Raw genomic sequence first — 17,528 nt, forward strand, 5'->3', positions numbered from 1 at the left:
AATTGTTATCATGTCCTCTATCAGTTAACTTGATACCTCTGTTGTGGAGCAGTTCAACTTTTCTGCATAAGTCAAACGTTTTGCTGTCTGTTGTGGGAGCAGTTGAATTGTGATGCAAATTCCTGCCTTTTTGTGGATGTATGTGGAAGATACTGTAAACTAACTAAGTCTTCCTTACATTTGACAGCTTCAGATCAAATGTCTGGAGCTTTCAGTGAACAGAAACCAGAATTGACTGCCCTAATGACATGACAAACATCAGCTAAAGCAACCTGAAAAAAAAGGAACTACGATGCTGCCTGAATGATAAAAGTACCAGTGAATGACAGTAATTTGCAGAAATGATTAGTGTCTAAAACATAAACCATGAAAACACTGTCTTAAGCTTCTAATGTTTCTTCCATTTGTTGGCTATCCACAAGCAAATGATAAAAGATGCAGCAGTAGCAAATGATCAAACATGGGTTGAATTAACACATCCATGTCTTTTGCTGCAATTAAGATTCTGCTGTGACAAATTAAATCATAATGCAAGGAGATTAATGTATAACTAAATGTATTTTATAAAAGAATTCAACAAGCTAAATGTATTTTATGTCAACAATCTCATGGATAGAAGAACAAGTAGAATTAGTCCGAGGCCATTTTGATGGTAAAATAAGAACATTACGGAGCTTTTTGACATTATGTAACCTTAGAGGATTGTTTTATAAAATTTTTAAATCGGGAGTATTTTTGTGTTCAGGTTTTGTTCCTGTGGTGGCCCGCATAGAATGTTCTGTGCGGTGCTTGAATGGGATGATGAGTAGATAAGTTTCTATCTTTGTGAGTTTTGAATTCACTATGGTCGCGAAGACTCTCAATTCGATGTTTTCCATGGCGGAAACCCTAATCCTCAACTGCACGCGAGGAATTCCGTCAAGTTTCTCGAGCTCAAGACTAGCTTCTACTTCAAATCTCCAATCTCCGTCTTCCTTGGCATGCAAATTCGCTTTTTCCCATCTAAAATTTAGGTTTGCCACTCAACTTCGATTCGGAGCTCGGAAATGGGAGATTCTTGCAGCTACAACGCCTGCTTCCGTGGTCGACGATGAGTCCATGAGCATTGACTTGCGTCGTTTCATTGATCTCAATGCTGGAAACTGGAACGGGTCTTTTTACGTGAGTAGGTTGATGGTTCTGTTGTCCTCCTATTTTCAAACCTTTTCAGATGTTCTTTGATGGGATTTCGGGCTTACGAATGCAGCAATTCGATGCTCATGGAAACCTACTGCAAACTGTGAGTACAAAGCTTTCAGCGAGCTCCTATGGGGAGGATGAACTGATCAGCCTCATTCAAACGTGTGCTCTCTTGAAGCCAAACTTTTAAGTTCTTATTAAATAAGTAATATATCTACCATATGAAAATTAACAAATCTCTCTCCAATATCATGCGAATGAATGGTTCTTTGGCAAACTACTAGTGTTAAGAGGCAATGGATAAGTGGAAGGATGGATCTGGACGGATGAAATTCTAGTGGATGGATTTCACCTTGAGCTTTTACCTACCTACATACATATATAGGATACAACTTTTTCTCAGTTCCATCTTTGCTATCTAGATTCCTATGTGAATTTAGTGTGACTTCTTTTGGTCCATGCGTTATCGTTTTATTTATTCATACTTTGTGAGGTTGAACAAAACTGACACAAAAGAATAAAGTTGCGCACAAACAACACACAAAAAAAAACGAAAAAAAGTTCAAATTACACTATCTCTCTTATCAAATCACACACACACACACACACACACACACACACACACACACACACTTAAGCCAGTAGAATGGTTTTGTTGCATCATAAAGTCCCAAGGAGATTATCCTTGTTGACCCTGCCATTGGTATAACAATTTTACAGGTTGTATATAAAACAACCTGTCTTAGCAGGCAATGATGAAGTTGAATGGGCAGAGTATAAGATCAAAGAGGCAAATATGTTTACCGTAGACAAGTATCAACAGGTGCTGTTTTATTGGCTACAGTGAAAATTTCTCCTTTAATTCTCCATGACTAGGTGATGTAAGCATCCAAGTGAATCTGCAGATTGGGTTCTTTCCAAAAGAGAGAGCATTTTCTCTTCGGTACCAGACTGCCGGTATGTTGGAAACTATCCTCAGACAAGGGGTGCTTGGAGAAGCTGACATCGGTGAAGAATTTCCTAAGTAATTCCCTCTTACTTAATTGTTTTCCTCCCTGAGCTTGATCTTCTAAATCAATGTGGCATTTTGGTGGTTGCTGATATCTTTCTGTTTGCACATGATTGGTGAAACATCTTTTAGATCAAAGCTCACTTATTTGTCAGTTTGCACATCAACTTTAGAAACTTGAATTTTGTCAAATGATGACATTGATTACTTCATCACCTAGGGCCAATACATATGGAAGGGTTATCCTAATGCAGCTTTTTGCTTCTTTTGCTAGTTGAATCTTAACTTTATTGCAATTGAGTTTGATCTCAATTCTTCCTCATCTGTGGAATATTGCACGACTGGAAGATGTTAATGCTCATGTCTTTCACGATTTTGTATCATAGTTCTTTTTCTTTTGCAGAAACCTGAAGATTCCTTCAAAGTGGCCTTCTATTGTCTGTGAAAATTGCCTATATTCTCTGGAGAAAGATACACGGGCAAGAGCATTTCACATAATGGATCCAAAAGGCTTTCTCGAAATGCTTATTGTTTTTGTTGAAGAAAGAGGAAAGGAAATGCCTGTCATTCCATCTTGCAATTCTGAGACCATTGTATGTCACCTCATTTTTGCCAAATAAATATATATCCCCAACAACCTCATTTCATAATAATGTATCTGGAACATTTTATTTTGCATATCTTAATAGTTTCTTTGTTGCTATATTCACTCATTCTTTGGAATCCAGGGTCTCAATGTTTCTGAGCAGGACTTCCGAAATCAAATAACTCCGTGGCTTGGTCGATGGGAAGGTCATTCTGTTACCAAACGCAGTGGTGTATATGGAGCAACAATTGCAGAGGCAGACACTGTAGCTTTGCTTGAAATGGATAGCAATGACCATTTAATTCAGGTGTGATAATCAAACTGTTAACTCCTACAATGTAGTAATAACTACTCCAAATGCAACATAATATATTGTCGAGTTCTTTTTCTTTTCTTTCTCCGTTGATGATTCATTCACCTTAGAAGTCTCGAACACCATCTTATATGAGTGTGTTATATTCTGAGCCATCTTTTATAAATTTTCTTGTAGTCTCGTTGAGGTGTTGTAGTCCTTGAAACTTGGATGATTTAGTTATTTTTCATTATGATTCATGCTACAGAATTTTTTTCATGAAACGACCACATAATTTGTGTTTTTCAGTGTGTAACTACACTGTGCATGTTAGATCTGAATCAGCCATTTCTTTTGTTTACACAAGTCGATAACCTGTAGCATTAATTTTAGATATCAAATATAACTAAAAAGTATATATTCTTTGGTCCTTATCATTTTCAGAAATATCTTACATATATAATTAACTTATTTAAACCAATTTTATAAGAAAAAAAAGTACATTTAAACAAATACAGAAACACATACAAATATTTGAAAAACTAAAGAGGACCTTAAATGTATCTATTAAGTGAAAGAAATTAATGAGCATATTGAAAGAAATTAATGAACATGTGTCACAAGAGTATATTAGAAGTGAATGAGAATAAGAAATTATTAGTATGGTAGAAGATCCCCAAGGTTCTTACCTATCCAATAATTAGCATTCGTTTTTTTTTTTTTGATAATGCAGGTGTACACACTTCGCTAGATTAATTTTGGAGATAGGTGGCCTTCCAATAATTAGCATTCTTGTTGACACATGACTATCTATGGCTTTGCTATTTAATTTGAAGAACAAATTTCTATCTAGCAACAAAACTAGATGTCATGCAATTGCACATAGCTTTTTGGTATATATATAAATTTTCACAGCAGCAAACAACTAAGCTACTTGCATGATAATTGCTACACTATCCTTTTGCATAACATATCATATAGATTGTTCAATCATTCCCTTTATCAACTGGATCGCTAACTGTTCTACTTTATCCAGGATATAACTTCCACTACTAGTGGGAGTGATATTACCACTAACGTCCATTGGACCGGCACCATAAGCCATAATGTGGCCACCTTTGATGGAGGCTACCAGTTGATCTTTCTACCTGGAGGCATGTACATGGGATGCCCATGTGACATAGGTAAGCATGTTGCCCAGTTGCAATCTTTCCACCTCGAATTTTGTTGGATGGAGTCGCTGGAGAAGCGGCAACGCCTCGTGCGAATTTATGATACAGATGGCCTTGTGGTGTCAACGACTTACTTCTACGAAATCAAAGGTTAAGGAAAACAACTCCAAAACTCGCAGAATCCCCTGCTTGTGTTACAAGGAGGATCAGTGGAGACGGCCTATGCATCCCAGTATACTTTGTAATTGTGTACTGGTGGCCTACCCCAATTTTCCTCGAGGTTTCTCCAATGTGAATGATTCATAGACTGAACTTACTTTATTTATTTATTTATTATTATTATTATTGTTATTTGCAATGTGAATGATATAAATTTCTCATTCCGTGTAATGGGATCAGATTAAGTGCTCATCATGATGGTGATGGACCGTATCAGCATTGTATCATTGACCAACTAGCTTATTATTATCAAAGAAGAGAGAAGAAAGAGGATAATCAAATCATGGAGAGAAAGATGAGGAAGGTAAAGGTCACGGAAACTAGCTATTGTTTCAGGTATGCAAATTATATTTTATTTTAAATCTTATATAGTGATCTTAGAAGAAGAAATTTACATTGGTGTAAAAGATAAAAGTTATGGTAGCTGGCGAAGAAGGTGAACAACAAGCTTCATCATGACCTTTCCACAAACAAGATGTCCAAGTTGTATAGCAAACATAGGAACCCTATCCACAAACCAGAGAATTATCATTAATCTAGCTCTCTTATGGTGGTATGAGTATGTTTAGTACAAAATGATGTGAAACATCCTCGTCAGCGCACATACATGCCTTGTTTTGCCACCACGTGTGCCTTGTGTGCTTACCAAACAACTCTAAGGCACATTGTCTAAAGGATGAAAGGATCTTTGCTTCGGTGATCTCTTAAGAGAATGAGTCCTTGCAATGCGAGGACTCAATGGTGGAACGATCATTCCATAGGTTCCTCATATTCTATGTGAGACGATTCATCTTAAAGCGTCTTAAGCCCCGCCCTTATCCTTCCAAATGGTCATTGTTGTGGACGCTACTAAGGCATCCTAATCCATAGTAGGAAGGTCAAATGTTCGACCAAGGTGGAAGTCAATGTCGAGTCAAAAAGATTGGTACTACTTGATGCTCAGGTCAACTCTCTCGGCTCAACACTCAGCCCGATTGGTCTAGGATCCCATGACTCGGTTCGACCCCCTTGGACTCTGATTAGAGCCGTCAAACGGGTCAAGGCGGGGTGGGCCAACCCATAACGGGCCCATCAAATGGCGGGGCGGAGCGGGCCGACCCACCAATTAGGCGAGTTACGAAATTTCCAATCCAACCTAATTCAAGGCGGGTCGCGGGTTAGGCGGACCAACCCGCGGGCCTATTAAAAAATAAAAAAATATTAAAAATTTTAAATTTTAATTATAATTTAAATGGATTAAGTTGAAAATTTTAAGTTTGAATTATAATTTTTATAATTTTTAAACTTGAATTGTAATTTAAATAGATCAAACTCACATATTTATTAAGTTTTCTACTTTAATTTTAAAATTTAAAATAAATAAATAAACTTTCTCAACCCGCGGGCCAACCCAAGCCCACTGCGAGCCAACCCACGCGGGTCGCGAGCCTAGGCGGGTCAATCCATCTGAACCCATCTTAAAATGGATTGATAAAATTTCAACCCAACCCGCCTAAATTACTTGGCGGGTCGGGCCAACCCGACGGACCTAACTTAAATTGACAGCTATAACTCTGATTTGTCATTTGACATGTTTCATTTCGTATTCCCACGTGGTTAGAACTTATAGGCTACTGATGTGGAGGTAAATAAGAGTCCACGTTGTGAATTTTTAACTCGATCAACATAGACTCCATATGGTGCGTCAATTGTCGAGCCAACTCAACTAGTCGAGTCGTTAATTTCTCCCGAGGAGTCTTCCCGACATAGGTCGATACCCTAGTTGGCGTAGCCCTGTCGAATCAACACTCTTGCTCATCTCTTCTCAGTCCTATCGAACCAATACTCTTGTCGATTTGACTTAGCTCCACCGATTTGGCACATCTCCGCTTAACATGTCAAACCCCTAGCTCAAGTCTCCCAATCGGTCATCGACACGTGGGATCGTACATGTGTTATTATAACACGTGGAACAACAAATCCTCTATAATGTGATCCTATGCGGTCTTCCACAGGATAGAACGTGGGTGATTTGACTTGAAGATATGACGATGTAACATTTGCCTTACTGTAATAGGACAGCCCATTACAGAAGCTAGAGGGTATTATTCTTGGTGCTATAAAAGGAGTCTGTTGCTGTAGACAAAGGTATGCTAATCGAATGCACATTCATCAACTATCCACCCATGCAGAGACTCTCGTTTTTACTGTTCTTCTTTATCTCCCTGTCAGAGACTTGACTTGAGCGTCAGAGTAACTAAGCCAAAGCACTCCTAGCCTATATTCTAACTCTCTTTATCCCTTAAGTTTTATAGGCTCTCTAGTTGGTCTAACTCCCTTGGTGTTCAACGCTTCCGCCAACATAGAAGGCAGTTGGTTGATGGCTCATCCTGCGATAGTCTCAGGCAGGAACAGTCATGATCCTTGAGATAGCAAATTAAGCCTTCATGGACATTTTAGACTCCATTTCCTTGTTTTCTCCTCTAGGACTAGAGTAGCCGGAAATATAATGTGGTGCCTAGGTGATGGTTTTGGCCTGGGCAACCAATCTAAAATTTACCATGCTCAAGTGTTATTACAATCATTCCGATACGTTCCAGTTTCCTCCTTCAAACCTTACTTCACAACTATACTAGTTTCTTACAGCATCGCCAATTCACAAAGGAACAAAGGGAATCGACACTGAATCCCAAATAAAGACTACAATGACTTCCCAAATAGAACCTTATAGAGGGAAACTGCACGAAACTAAAGCAAAGAGATAAGTAAGTTGCAACCTCTAACCACCATGTTAATCTCATGATTTCCGATGATAGAAGATCTACATTCTAGCACTGACCATACAAACACATGGATGAATCATTTTCAATGACTATAGTTGATCTTCTCAATACTTGTGAGGTGGCGAACTTGATGTTAATTTCATTGCTCATTTAAGTGGAGACTCATTTAGAAAACATAGATCATTATCTTTATCTCCTTCAATCCAAACTAATACTAATTAGATTCGAGATTAGTTTTATAAGTGTATACTACAACAATAAATAAAAATAATCAGAGAATGGGTGTAATAAACTTATTACCAATAGGACAAACGAAGAGGGAAATACTGGCGTTTTCATTTTGTCTAAGTCGTTTTCCATTAGTATAAACTTCAAAAGGAACATCTTTACTAATGCAGCTTCTGATTTAATGGTCAAACTTTATTAGGTGTTTCACAGTAGAATGAATTGAACACCATGAACAGTTTGTAGATCCTTGTTGCCTATGGCTTAAATCCCAGCTTTCAATTTAATTTCAATTATGTCTCTTTAGGAAAATATTAGGTGTTCATAGTTGCATAACTTGAACCTATGAACTATTAGTTTATAAATCCTCTTCATCTACCTAATAACAACAATTAGATCATCTTTTTATGCCATTGAGTTCAATCCCCTATTATATTCTCATCTATATTTAAATAAATTTTATCATATTTTATTATTATTAATCAAGTTTTTTAATATCCTTCTTTTTCTATTAATATCCATATTTATCACGATCTTACATTATTTAATTAGGATATTTATTAGATGCCTAAATATATATTTGTACCATCTTATATTTTTATCTATAAATTAACAAGTCAATTTTAATTAAATGATGATATTGGGAGGAAAAACCTCATTATAATTTGAAATAAAGAAGATATTCCAAAGGTAACCAAAAACACTATAGAAGTATACTTAAGAGAATATAATGCTTTAATTCTTTGAGACAACATAATTCATCTACATGAAAACAATTCAAACATAGAACTAAGTCGTTCCCCGGGCATGATATGGTGGATATGATATTTTTCTCAAATAATCAGGATTCAAAACTCACGTAGTGTATGTATGCGGCGTTTGAACAACTAGTAATATTGGAGTGTCATGTCAGAAACCATCTCACTTTCTAAATTTATTTGGTAAACAAAATGTAGGGTAGGACCGTTCACCCCAGAATCAATCGGTATAAACTGGATACCTAGTATAAAAAAAACATAGAACTAAATCATTTTGTAAAAAACAAAGGCGATAGAAGTCCACACCAATTGAAACGTGAACTATTTAACTAGTAGATAAAGATCATACATTAGGCAATCAACATTCTTGTCTTGGGTTGAAGTGTTCTATATTTCTCAATTTCCATCTTGAAAAAAAAGATCAAAATAGTATCACCTAGAGATACTTGAATAAACATTATATTTGGTATATTGTTCTTGGACATTAAAGTGATTCTTAGAACTACATCCTATTGGAATTACAACCAGATGGAAATCAAAGTTGACTACATCTTGTTGGAAACACAAGCAATCTACTTGAAACTATAATAGGATTAAATGATTTTAAGTTTTTTTTCATAATTTATGTTTTCAATGGTTGAATACTTCATTAAGAAGTAAGTCTAGACTGTTCTTTCGAGTTATATTTAAGGGGATGAATGTAACTCAAATGATAAGTCTTTAAGTATTTTTCTTAGTAAAGGTTTTCATTTGTCTTGTCTTCATTTTGAGGCAATCTACTTCTTTTGTCTTCCTCCACAACTTTTCTTTTGACAATCTTGGGCCATCAAAATCTGATATTGTTGCTCCATACAAAATACCAAAAATTGTTGAGGAATTCAAGAAGTGGAAGTAGCAAAATACAAAGGTTTGATCATAATATGCAGTGCAAATTAGCTCAAAATCTGACAGACTCTTGATCGGTTATTCAATAAAAAAATTGAAGTTCGACTGTAAATTTTAGAGACTGATACCCAAGGCAATCTTCCTGTATGAAATATTTTCTAGAGATCAAGAATATATGTTTAGAAATTTCTCTTTTGAATCTAGAAGAAGCAATTTCTGAAGGTCGCATAAGGAGAACTATTATTCGGGAATTGAAATCAGAATAGATTCCTTTCATTATTTCAATACAAGAGTGACTAGCTAAGCAAATGGTTGGTATTTCTATCAAGTGCCCTTATGGCTAGAAAGAAAAGCTTTAAAGGAAAAGGATATCAAAGCAACTCAATTCCATACAAAGAGAAAGAAGAGTTTACCAACATCACTGGGAAGAAGATCTTCAAATGCTATATAGATGTAGCAAATTAAGAAATTTTACCGAACTAAGTTAAACGAATTAAGGCAATGATGTTGAAGTAGGAACAGTTGAAACTGCAGGAGATTGGGGAAAGTGCTTTATAGCAAGAACACAAGTATAGATGTCATGATTGCCATTAATTTTGAGAACGACTGGATTATAGATTCTTGTTGTGGGCATCATCTTACCGAAGACAAATCTGAAATGTTCTACAATGGTTGGTTGAGATGCCATTGTAACAACAGATAACACACACAATTCATCGTGTAGAGAATGAAGGCAGTATTGTCATCAACCAAAAGCAAGAAGATTCCATTACATTCAACAATGTGTGTCATGTTCCAACTATGAAGGCAAATTTATTTTCAATTGTAAATGTTGTATATGCTGACAACTTTGTGCTTGTTTGCCCACAAGATGTAAAGTTTCTTCAAAGTATCGAAGAGTTCAAGGCAGACGTCATTTACACTGGTAAGAGAGTTAATGATTTATTTGCTTTATTTGCCTTGGTTCATATGCTAAGAAGATAAATAGCAGCGAAATTGCGCATATATGACCTGCTAGGTTGGGACATCTTACTATGGAAAAATTAAAAGCTATAGTAAAATTATTAGGTTGAGCTTGGTGCATTGTGTCTATTTACGTGTTTCATAAATATATGCAACAGAAGAAAAATAATAATTATGATTAATTATTACAACACTCGTAATACACGCATGCAAGATATAATAAATACAAGACATAATTGAAATTTTAAATTTTTAAAGAATAATAATTATTCTAGGTATACCTGACGGATGACATTGAGCGAGAATGATATCAATCGAGTGACTTTGTCAAATCTCTGTCTCTATCGGTGATCCATGTGAAACTCTCGTCTGGATGACTTCCCAAATCACGAATTGCATCACCGTCTTCAATACTAGTTAACGATCAACAATGATCGATACGAGAGAAATTTTAATATTGAAAAACACACAACAACACACGTCGCGTTCATTTTTTAGGACTTTCTAATTATCGTCGACAATCTTATTTTTGGTGTAGTTTCAGATCAATCTTTGACCGTTGGTATGGGGCAAACGTCTAGAATCCTTTCGGCGAAGATGGAATAATCTCCGAAAGCTTCACAAGCTTCCACGAAGATGGTAGACAGTCGTCGAACGATCGGGATTGATCGACAGCGACTGGACAGCTCTTCACAAGAGCTATCATCAACTTTTCTTCTCTGGCAACAGCTGTCCTCGATGAACACTTCATTGGTGCCCAGCGGTAACCATTCACGAGAGCTCCGGTGGCTTCACAAGCTGCCGACCACGGAAGGCATGCTTTGGCAGCGGATATCAAGCTCTGGCAACGACTGAATCAACCGGCCATGAACAGTAAGCTCCGACGGTTTCACAAACCGCTGACCGTGACCCCCACTATCTATCGACGTGCGGAGAAGCCGATTGGGAAGGGAGGAGAAAGGTTGCTGTCGCGTTTCTCTCTTTTGGTGATCGGCAACAATTACGTGACCAAAGGAAAACCAGCGCCCCTCGGGAGAAACCGCGACTAGGAAAAGGAAAGTCGCGATTGGGCGTGGATGGCCAGCGATGCACGCGATTTTCCACCCGGCCTAAACGCCGCTATTGGGAGAGCAGCGCAACCACAGCGCGCGATTGGGAGAAGCAGAATCGCGATTGTGAAGGAGAGTCGATGGCAAGAATCACGATCCGAGACAAGTCGCGGCGCCACAATCATGGAGGCAATCGCGATTCCTCATTGAGAGCTGCGGCCCCAGCTTCAACCAACGCGATTTCAGAAATCGCGAATCCTGGAAAAAGAACCAACAACTTCCTGTTTAGGGTTTTTTAATGTAGCATTTAAAGGATGGATTATAAGAGATGAATGGTCGTGATTAAACCTAATTTTAATCTCAACCATCCATGTTATATCCCATACAATATCTCTTATTGAGTTTGGATCCAATCCAAAGCCTCATCTATTTGCTCAATACCCAAAACCTATATACCGATTAACTTAAGTTCAGTTCAAAACCAAATCAAGCTGGTTCCATTTAGTTCAAAATCAAATCATTTGATTCAATAACTAAAACACCTCCAATCAGAATGAACCAAACCAATTTATTCATCTCATCTTCATAAGACGAAGTCCATCATCGCTTCCGATCTGTTAAGATCTCTTCCATTAGAACAAAATTAATTTGGTGCATTTCGTCTTCATAAGATGAAGTCCATCATTTTTGTCTTTTGTCCGGTCTAATCAAATTTTATTTCTCTCGTTCTGAGAATCTAATTCTTAAACTCATTTTAAATTTTTCGGAGGAAAGCTAGTATGTGTGACCTAATAGGTTTTTGATTATGTTGGTCGTCCATAATTAATCATTAATTACGGAACGATCATGAGTGATATTTAATAGTCATCATAACCTCCCAATTGATCGAAAAATCAACGATTAATTTTAGAATCATTTTTGAACCATTCAGCAGCTATAATCAAACGTGTCTTGTTTCTTTCACCATTTTATACCCATTTAATTCAGGATATGGTCTATATGTGTCAGTCCCTACTAGGTTGACTTTGTCACACTTAGTCCAAGTTTGCTTTCTTGTCCTATGGATTCAAGTTACTCATACATGTATCCAAGAGTACCACACTCTATCCAAGAGTACCACACTCTTGACATGTAATGCTTTGACCAAAGACTTCCAGTAACAATTAGCAGCCGCAGGGTATACATCTCCTTCTTCAAGGAGCGGTGAATCCTCTATGGGTTATCCAAACATCTTCGATCACTTTAACTTACATCTAATCATCTCGAATCCACACCTCCTTGGAGATATTTGCTTAAGATGTCAAAGTATAAATTTTCATAACCAAGATGACTTGAAGACCGCAAGTCAAAGGAAACTCGCACTTAAGCTGCATTGAGATCTTCATTGGCATTATCTCTATATGCATAGAACTATATGAAGTCTCATGACAGATCACTCCAATGAACTGGTTACCTTTAACTAGCATCCATGTTTAACTCTCAACATCCAATGTCTCCAGCTAGTGAGAAAGTCAAAATCGATGACATCCGTGCTCATCAATTTATCGACTAGGGATAATTTCAATACATTCATAATTGCATATATGGAGATGCTCACCAGTTGTGATCCAATCACAAATTCTCTTATGCTATGAATCGTATTGCGGACATTCAGTAAATGAGTTTAAAATTCAATCAAACATATAGAGAATATACATTAATCAAATAGTGAATTTCTATAATCTAATAAATAGTACAATCATAAAGCGATTGCCTTAGGACATCTTTCAAATATAACAAAAATTGCATCTAGTAAAAGAATACCCTAGTTTAACTAATTTTTATGTAGGCAAGTATGCGAAGGATGTCAATTTGGAAAGGCTCATCGACTTCCTTTTGATAAGTCAACTTCACGGTACAAAGCTCCATTGGAACTCATTCAGAGTGATTTAATGAGACCAACTTAAACTCCTTTGTTTTCAAGATATTCATATGTTGATTTTTATTGATGATTACAATAGATTCACATGGGTCTATTTTGTAAAGCACAAATCAGAAGTTTTGTGTAGGTTTTGAATTCAAAGAAATAATTAAAGAAGAACTTAATTCTAAAATAAAGCGGCTATGGACCGACAATGATGGTGAGTTTATTGTAGGATAATTTTAACCTTCTATCAAAAGTATGTTATTAAGAGAAAATTCATTTATATCGAGACATGACAATAAAATGGTATAGTAGAAAGGAAGATCAAAGACTTACACAAAAATTAGTTACACATGCCAAGAATCTACCAAAAGCTTTATGGGCTGAAGGTATGAAATGTGCATCATATGTGAATCATATAATGTTTCTTGTTCCCATTACTATGAAATCGCCTTATGAATTAATGTTTGGAGAAAGTCTTAGTGTTAAGCATTTAAAGGTTTTTGGCTTCATTAGTTATGTTCATGTGCCAAAATCTCAAAGAAGCAAGCTAAATGCCACCAAAATGCTTTTTTTTTGGGTACGATGAAAAGAAAAGGGTTGGAAATACATTGATTCTAAATCTCATCTAGTCATTGTTTTGAGGAATGTTATCTTTGATGAAATATTCTTATATTATTAAAGAGATGAGATTAGTATAGGGAATTGCTTATTGATTCTCCTCCTCCAAGGCAAAGAGAACCATTATCAAATCAGCTCATTATAAAGATGAAAAATTTCATTAGCACATTTTTGTTTCTCTTTGCAAGTCCAATAGATGATGAAGAACCTTCTACTTTAAAGATGCAAAAGGAAACAAGGAATGGGAGCTAGCCATGGATGTTCGAATAGATGCTCTTAAGAGAACTCAAACTTGGAGTCTTGTTCCTAATCCCCTAAATGTACAACCTATTTCTTGCAAATGAGTGTATAAAATCAAGAGGAAAGTTGATAGCGGCATTGACAAATATAAAGCAAGGTTCGTTACTTAAGGGTTTTTTTTTCAGAAATATAGTGAAAATTATGAAGAAATTTTTTAGCCCCGTGACTAAGATGATTTCAACCCATATCGTAATATCTTTGACAGCTTTTATGATTAGAAATTAGGACAACTTGATGTGAAGAATGTCTTCTTATATATGGAGAGCTTGATAAAGATATTTATATGGATCAACCACCAAGATATGCGTCTAAGTATAATTAAGGGTTGTATTTGACATACTTTCTTTAAAATAGATTTGCCCTCTCTCCAATTGTTCTTAGAGATTGGAATTGATATCTATTTCTTATGATATAATAACTCAATCATATTCACAACCAAACATTAGTTGTTTGTGACAAGCTTAATGTGTACTTGAACGTTATCATCAGAAATAAGAAGGTGGAGGAAAAATGATGGAGAAGAGTGATTGCTTGTATTGATCTATTTCTGCTCTCAAAATCTTGATAGTCATTAATCTTGTCACATAATGATCAATACTCAAGAAGCAATTGACGATTAATAGTCATTCAACTATTAATGTATTTTTTTTAATAATTTTGAGATAGCACGAGAAATTAAACTAAAGATTGCTTAGATAATTTTTTATTTCGATCAGTCCAACATTCAACATGCACACGTTGAATTCTTTTATGAATCAATTGTGTTTAATACAATTCAAGTCCTAAATTTGCATCCCACTGACATATACAAGAGCAAGAGTTTCACATTCATACATGTTCATAAAAAATTGTAATTCCATATAAATCAATCATATTGACCTAAAACTCACGATGTAGAATTATTCTTTAATTCATTTTCATTCCCTTTTTCAATAAATTTATATGTCTATCAACACCTAAATTTACTATACAACTGTAAAGACCCTGAAAAACCTACTAAAGCCCTAAATCTCTGGATGGTTCGTCGCTGCTGGAAGAAGCCTCGTCCTCTTCTTCTTCTTCTTCTTTTCACTCAATCAACCGATCCGATAACAACTTCATTGCCGCTGACTTCTCTGAATCCTTCACTCTCGGCTTTGGAACCCCAAGGCTAACAAGGACGGTGTTATCGTCTATCTCGACCTGAACAGAGCATACGTACTCTTTCTTATGTGCAGGGCTCTCCCCCTTCACGATCCTACAGGTCTCATGCAGTTGCTAGATCGTTAGATTACTTCACCTGATTACTAAGAAAGCCCCTAAAGATTGAATTCTGCAGGTTTCATGCAGTCGTTAGATTGCTGACCGATACACAGGGTACCCCCAATGGTTCTTGTCACATAAACTGTGAAGTCTCTGCTTGCATTCGTCGTCTTTCTTCCCAGCAGCTTCATCGCCGGTGGCTACAGAGCTCGAGTCGGCCACCGGCGCGGACGGCAACAGTCGCAGCGCCGTCCGCGCGGCGTTGATCCTAGCCATTGATTTCTGCTCCGAGGACACCGTGCAGACGAGCTGTTCGTCCACGAGAACAGAGACGATGTTCAGAGAGCCCTCTGTCTGGTTCTTGATGTCGAGCCTTCGGCCGTGCTTTTGGCAGAGCATGTAGAGAGCGGCCACCGGTTGCTCCACCACGGTCTCCTCGGTGATGAGGGGTTCCAGCATTCCTCGGAAAACCTGATTTCCGAGTTTGGATTTTGGAGCAAGTCAGCGGAAATTAGGGGAGAGAAGGAAGTTTTTTTTATCTGATCGAGATTTTACCTTCCAGAAGCTCTCGAGGTTGTAATCGCAGTCGATGTAGACGGCGGCGGCGAAGGACTCGACGATGTCGGCGAGCACTTTGGGGGCCTTGATGTAGCCTCCGTGCTGCATCCTCCCCGCGTCCTCCATCGCTTCCTTCATCACCATCGCCGTGAACTCCCCCACCTGATCGGAGAGGAAGTAAATTAGGGTTAGCGCCGTCACCAAAAGGAAATCCGAGAAACAGAGGGTTCGTTCACGGACCAAGTGGTCGAGGGTCGTGGAGGTGTGGCGGAGGAAGCGATAGAGGCCATGGCGGACGGCGGCGCGGGCGAGCTTCTCGGTGGAGATGTTGGCGGAGCGGAGGAGCGTGAGGGGGCCAGGTCCGAGGGTGGGGTTGGTGAGGAAGACGAAATTGGTGACGGCGAGGCCGAGGGCGGCGTCGCCGATGAACTCGAGACGCTCGTACGAGGGCTGGCCGTCGGCGGAGGAGTGAGTGAAGGCCTCTTCCAGTAGCAAGTGATCCTTGAACTTGTAACCGCCGAGAAGGCGCTCGATCGCCTCCACCTCCATCGAACACCTCGATCTCCGCCGCCAGACGCTGTCAAATCCTGATCTGTCAAATCCTGATGGCGGCGTTCCAAATCGGCCTCTGTTTCAAATAAATATTGCCAATAGATTCTGTCGAGAATTTATAGCCGAATCTCCCTATAATTTCGGAGATTCGAACGTATGTGGGCTTGGTCCTCCAAATTAACTGAAAACTTTTCCAAATTTTAAGATTAATCCAGATTCCCGATACCGATTAAATCTGTTAATCAGGCGGGTTAAATTTTCTACAAAAAGATGGCAAAATCGGTTTCCTCAAAATAATGGGATTTTAATTTTCTTTAGAATTTAATAATCTCAACCTAAAGCTAGTGAAGAAGTGTCTGATACCCAGAAAATCTTGAAAATTCTGGAGAAGCTTCAAGGAGACGTGGTAAAAATCAACGAAAAATTAGATGACCACGACAAGAGGATGAAGATGCAAGAGACCCAGATTGCTCAGATAAGCTCTTCACTCTCCTCCAGAACAGTGGGTACACTCCCAGGAAAACCAGAGTTCAACCCGATGGAGCACTGCAAAGCTATTGAGCTAAGGAGCGGACGGACCCTGAAGGATATAGAGCCTCAGGTGACTGCTCCTAGGGAAAGTACATACTTCACCCCAGCCGCTGTGCAACCTCCTTCCTCTATTCCCCATGTTGAAGACAAGTTGGAGGAAGTTGAGACCGCAACACCCGCTGGGCCTTCCGAGCAAAAATCCAAAGTGAAGAATGTACCGTACCCGCAGCGACTCCTATACAAAGAAAGAGATGAAGAATTTGAAAAGTGGTATGAAAGGGTGAAGGACATCACGATGGAAATTCCAGCTTCTTCCTACCTTGTAAGATTGGAAATATTTCTATTGGAAGAGCTTTCTTGATGATCTGTTGGCATCTGTTTGGTTACTTGAGGTCGAAAAGAGCTGATTCGTATGTGTGGCCGGGATGTGCAGGTATACAATAAGCTTAAACGGGTTGATGAGTTGAGCTCGACATGCCCCGAGCTCTCTATGTACGCCATAGCTGAAGGAAGTGATGCTGGGACCAGGTCATGAGGTCGGCATGTGATATCGGGACCAGGTCATGAGGTCGGCATGCGATACCGGGACCAAGTCATGAGGTCGGTATGAGATACCGGGACCAAGTCATGAGGTCGGTATGTGACACCGGTATTTTACTAAGCTCGTCGTGAGAAGACGGGATTGATTCACCATCGTTCTAAGCATTGTGGCCCGTGGTAAC

The 17,528-nt window shown here is 38.2% G+C and overlaps 1 protein-coding gene and 1 pseudogene across 3 annotated transcripts; one reads left to right on the plus strand and one right to left on the minus strand.

The window, feature by feature from the left end:
• Positions 1–843: 843 nt before the first annotated feature.
• LOC141813736 (uncharacterized) lies at positions 844–4,649 on the plus strand. Of its 3 annotated transcripts, none has more exons than XM_074701717.1 (7): positions 844–1,161; positions 1,247–1,341; positions 1,900–2,002; positions 2,085–2,203; positions 2,592–2,781; positions 2,917–3,081; positions 4,103–4,649. In XM_074701717.1, exons 1-7 carry the CDS (start codon positions 844–846, stop codon positions 4,391–4,393), a joined length of 1,281 nt encoding a protein of 426 aa, XP_074557818.1. In that variant the 3' UTR covers positions 4,394–4,649. The 3 variants fall into 3 exon arrangements, with proteins under 3 accessions (XP_074557818.1, XP_074557820.1, XP_074557819.1); XM_074701719.1 differs by having other exon boundaries at positions 858–1,161; positions 1,247–1,343; positions 1,929–2,002; XM_074701718.1 differs by having other exon boundaries at positions 858–1,161; positions 2,938–3,081.
• Positions 4,650–14,927: 10,278 nt separating this feature from the next.
• On the minus strand, positions 14,928–16,272 carry LOC141813007 (ribonuclease 3-like protein 2; annotated as a pseudogene).
• Positions 16,273–17,528: the final 1,256 nt, after the last annotated feature.

Source organism: Curcuma longa, chromosome 20 (genome assembly GCF_044706935.1).
Source record: "Curcuma longa cultivar G26 ecotype Majalengka, Jawa Barat chromosome 20, ITB_CL_G26_1.1, whole genome shotgun sequence".
Taxonomy (NCBI): domain Eukaryota; kingdom Viridiplantae; phylum Streptophyta; class Magnoliopsida; order Zingiberales; family Zingiberaceae; genus Curcuma; species Curcuma longa.

Bases quoted from the DNA above. Each gene is read 5' to 3' on its own strand.
- LOC141813736 (XM_074701717.1), top strand. From the start codon at position 844: ATGGTCGCGAAGACTCTCAATTCGATGTTTTCCATGGCGGAAACCCTA. The intron at 2,003-2,084 runs GTGCTGTTTTAT...GTGAATCTGCAG, and splicing joins CCGTAGACAAGTATCAACAG to ATTGGGTTCTTTCCAAAAGA. The intron at 2,204-2,591 runs GTAATTCCCTCT...TTTCTTTTGCAG, and splicing joins ATCGGTGAAGAATTTCCTAA to AAACCTGAAGATTCCTTCAA.